Source organism: Anoplopoma fimbria, unplaced genomic scaffold, assembly GCF_027596085.1.
Source record: "Anoplopoma fimbria isolate UVic2021 breed Golden Eagle Sablefish unplaced genomic scaffold, Afim_UVic_2022 Un_contig_7651_pilon_pilon, whole genome shotgun sequence".
NCBI lineage: Eukaryota > Metazoa > Chordata > Actinopteri > Perciformes > Anoplopomatidae > Anoplopoma > Anoplopoma fimbria.
This window is the reverse complement of record NW_026551945.1, coordinates 1-4,373: the sequence shown is the minus strand read 5'-3', so window position 1 is coordinate 4,373 and position 4,373 is coordinate 1. Positions and strand designations below refer to the sequence as shown.

Sequence of the window (4,373 nt, the reverse complement as noted above, 5' to 3'; positions counted from 1 at the left end):
ACAACCTTTTGCCTTCTCGGTTGTTCACAGGTCCGGGGCAGCCCATGGGAATGCGGATGCCCTATCCAGGAGGGATGCTCTGGGGAGCTGGACCGCCCCTCCTCCCGGTCGGAGCTGAGGGGGAGGGTGTGTGGCAGACGCCAGGGAGGGGTGGTGATTGAGGGGAGGTATGTGGCAGCATGCTGGCTCCACCCCCAAGCTTTACAGGGACTGCCTCCCTTAACGATGCAAGCCTGAGGTGCATTAGGCAGGAGTGCTTGGGGATAAAAGGGAGCATGCAACCACATGGAGGGAAACCTACTATGGAGTGCCTCTGCGTGAGCCTCTGCGAACTGTGTGTGGCCAACGAGTGCAGGAAACCTGAACATTGGAAGATTATTTGTGTACCGACCGCTTTGTGTGAGAACCCTCCCGGTGACGACCCCTGGACTACGGACTACGGACTACGGACTCTGGATTACCCTTTTCCCCACCCTGGTGACATTTATTTCGTCTATCTTGAATAAAGCACCTTATTGAACTGCTCTCGGTGTGTGTGTATCATTTGACTTGGTGGCGTGGAAACCCCACACCCACTGGCATACCTAAAGCCACAAGACAGGGACACATTAAAACCCACAATGAAGCAAAAGAAAAAATCCCAAAATAAACAAACACAAATAAGACAAAAAACAAAAGCCCCAACACAACCTCTTAATAACTCCCTTTATTTGTCCTCCTGTATCAATCTACCAGTCAAACCTGGTCTCTCAAGCCACAAAACAAAAACCTTCACATACACAGCTCTGATGTTGACGGTGAGCTCTTCACTGTCCACGTAGAAGAAGGAACTCCTAGGTGTCAGTTTGACCTCAAAACTGGGCAGCACTGCAATATGGAAAACATTTGATTGTTTTGCTAATCAGGTTAAAAAAATAGTGAATGTTTATATAGGTTTTAAATTGAAGTGCAGGTAATGAAGCACCCACCGTATTCTTTGACCTCGAACTCTGCAGAATAGCTCTGCTGTGGGTTGCTTTGGAACTTTGTCACCACCTTCCACAGTCCAGGACTCACACACACACACACACACACACACACACACACACACAACATTAAAATAATCATTTAGAGACTGAAAGTAACACAGGGACAGACTTTGTTTGCGTTATGATAAGTATATATATTTATACCCTACACAAAAGAGCTGCTGCACATAACTTGACATTTATACTACTGTCCTGACGTTTACAAGAAAAGGTTTTTAGTTTTCAGGTTGGCTTTGCATTATATAGAAAGGGTGCAGTACTTGTATTTTATGCCTTTTTAGGCTGATCAATTTTACTTTATAGGGATTAAATGTATTTCTGACCATTGACAATTTATATTTAGCCTTTAAAAGATAAACTGAGCTACAGTTTAAAAGAATAGTTTAACATTTTGTTGGAGAGTTAAATAAGATTATAAACACTCTTGGGTCTATCAGTGGAAACAACCTTCAAATCTTAATAACCCCATGCTTCTTGCTTTATTACATTCTGTGTAATGAGAAATTTAAAGGCGGCTTTTATATACATGATTTCCCGAGTAACACTAGATTTTCTATTTAAAAGCAAAGATGGCAGTTGCTGCTACTCTGTTAGCTAAGTTAGTTTACCTTTTAGCAGGTCTAGTTTATCTGAGCTGTTTGCCTTGCCTGGGTAAAAACACCACTTAACAACATAATGTATGAAAATACAATGTGAAAAATGTTATTTTCATAACTTACTAACCTGACAATTTCAGCAAGTTGGAAATCTCCAGAGTGCATCCCTGCTTCCAAAGATACTGGATCAAGTGGTAAAATGATGTTTTCAGGGGTCTAAAAACAAACAATTTTCAAACAGTAAATCCATGCCATATTTTATGTACGTCTTTGGTATTCAATCCACCATCCTGGTAAACATATATTTTGACTATAGACTGTATGATATTGACACTTTGACACTATTTCTAATATGCGTTTGTCTCCCACTGAAGGAAAAGGCTTTCTTTAATGCGCAACTCCACCACTAGTGGAAGATGTGCATTTATTTCAGTTACAGCTGTTCAAATTATATCACATTCAGTTATTTTCTTTAGATAAATCACAATACCACAATCTCGATGGAAATAGAAGCATCAGTTTGGATGTCAGCATTCCTCTCTACTGGCTCCATACGAGGCGTCACTGCAAACATCCTGTAATGAACTGACATAGAGAGAGAAAGAGGTTAATTCTGCTGCTGAGGGTTGAAGGAGGTTAATCTATTTTGGGTCATGTGACTGTTTAACATATTGTTTGAAAAGAAAGGTTCATTAACTTCACTGTAATTTACAGTTGAATCATTAAATCTGGGAGAAAAAAAGCTACTTGAAGACATTGTTACAGAAGTAGGTGTGTTTTTGCTCTTTTGTAGATTTGAACTCACCTTTGCTGTTGGGGGTGTAGAGGGTCTTATCAGTCTGTATGAAGATGTACCCGGACTGAAAGGACACTAAGACCACTTTCTCCAGCAGTCGGTCAGGAAACTCAGCTTGCAGGTACACATACTGCTTCATGCTGGCATCCTTACTGAAGTCTCCAGCAGGGATCTGAAACCAGTATGAAGAGACACAAGTAGGGCACCAGTAGCATTGTGGGGTTGCCTAAATCACGTACATTTCAGGATTCATTTATAGATTATTTGTGGCCATGTTAGAAAATGAAGCCAAGTAACAGTGACAGATTATTACATATACAGTGACAGTATTTCATTTACCGTTATTTTCCCAAGCTGCTGAAATTGATTTTCATTGTTAAGTGTCACAGATATGGTTGCCAGCTTTTTGGTTTTGGTTGGATGGTTCATCACGTTGATGTTCACATTGATGTCTGCTCCAGAGCAGTCTTGACACTCAACAAAGATATTTTCTGCTGTTCCTACACGCAGCAAGTTGGGGGCAGACAACACCTTCCTGCAGAGCAGCGGAGAGAGGGGAAGATATCGATTATATCATAATAATATTATGTCGTCATTGTGTTGTAAATCCACATTCTGTTAAGGATGTACAGACATGCATGCACGCTCACAGGACCGAACGCATGACCTCACACATGCTTACGTCTGGTGGAGATAATAAAGGAAGGTTGACACCGTTTAAACACAATTAGAGGTTTGACTATTTGTCCAGAGGTTTTGAGATTGGATCTGTCGGAGAAGTGGTTCCCAACCTTTCATGTGTACGACCCCCAGCTTGTAACCCCTCAACACAGGTTTTAACTGAGAGCAGTGAGATTTTTCTGTCTTTTATGAGGGGAATCTTTTCATTATTTCACAAGAAGAAAAGGAAAGAAGTCAGAAAAAACAAACATGGTTTTGTGTAACAGAAATGTTTTTCATCTCCTTACTCCTCAGGTTTATCTTGGTTCCAAAGCCTCAGGATGAGAAGCACTTCTTTAGAGGCTGTGAGTTAAAGTTTCAATTCACCCAAATCAACAAGATAAACAAATCTATTTGCCCAGATGAGGATCATGACTGCATGGACTTCACCCACAATTAGTGATCTATTGATTACTTTGATGAAGATCCAGCAGTGGACCAACAGAACATTTCATCATGGCTTTAGACTTTTGCTCTGTCTGGCATAAGGAATTGTTCTGCAAACTCTGAGCCAACTTCAGGGCCAACAGACTTGCCCTTATTTGAAAGTCCACATTACCTTGTGACACAAACAGCAAACTGGACTGCAGCTCCTCATTAAGTAAGACACAAGTCAATCTAATATTTGTACATACACTTTTAAAAATTGAATTTAAATGCAGATATCATTGTTGCTCCCATTTTATTTCAAACAGTAATAATGTGAATATCAGGAATATGAACAAACGAACAAACTTTATCAAGGCCACAGAGGCCACCAGCCACAGCAGAGTCCTACTCATCCTCCTGACTGATTCTGATCTGCAGTCAATAGAGACGGTCGCTGTGCAGCACCCTCCTTTTATCCTCCCTCCACCCTCCTCCATCACCTCCTCTTCACCTCACCAAGTTTTTCTGTACACATGTATGGACACAAACACACATTATCATTAACGTTATTTCCCAGCAGCAGTTGAGAAACTGTTGAGTTTGGATAAACATTATTTCTGCTCTGAAGAAAAGATAAACAGTAGAAAATCAATGAGGGTTTACATGTTTGACTAACAAGAGGAATAAACAGTTGACTGCAACATTAAAGCAAAACAGCTTCACATGTTTTCTAATGTGACACCTTTGGTTGCTACTTTTCTTTTCTAATTCTTGACATTTTGAGTTTTCTAATTCTTGTTCTGGACCTGATAAACCAGCATTCTTACACAAAAACAACCATATTGAACATGCACACAGACAAAT

General features: G+C 40.6%; 1 protein-coding gene across 1 annotated transcript; it reads right to left on the bottom strand.

Annotated features, from left to right (window-relative positions):
* Positions 1 to 684: 684 nt before the first annotated feature.
* On the bottom strand, positions 685 to 2,993 carry LOC129115863 (complement C3-like; the record flags this gene model as incomplete). Its single annotated transcript, XM_054627093.1, has 6 exons — positions 685 to 867; positions 969 to 1,051; positions 1,752 to 1,840; positions 2,115 to 2,209; positions 2,430 to 2,592; positions 2,760 to 2,993. Coding segments are annotated over 6 exons (825 nt in total), but the record flags the coding sequence as incomplete, so codon positions are not given.
* Between the last annotated feature and the right edge of the window lie 1,380 nt (positions 2,994 to 4,373).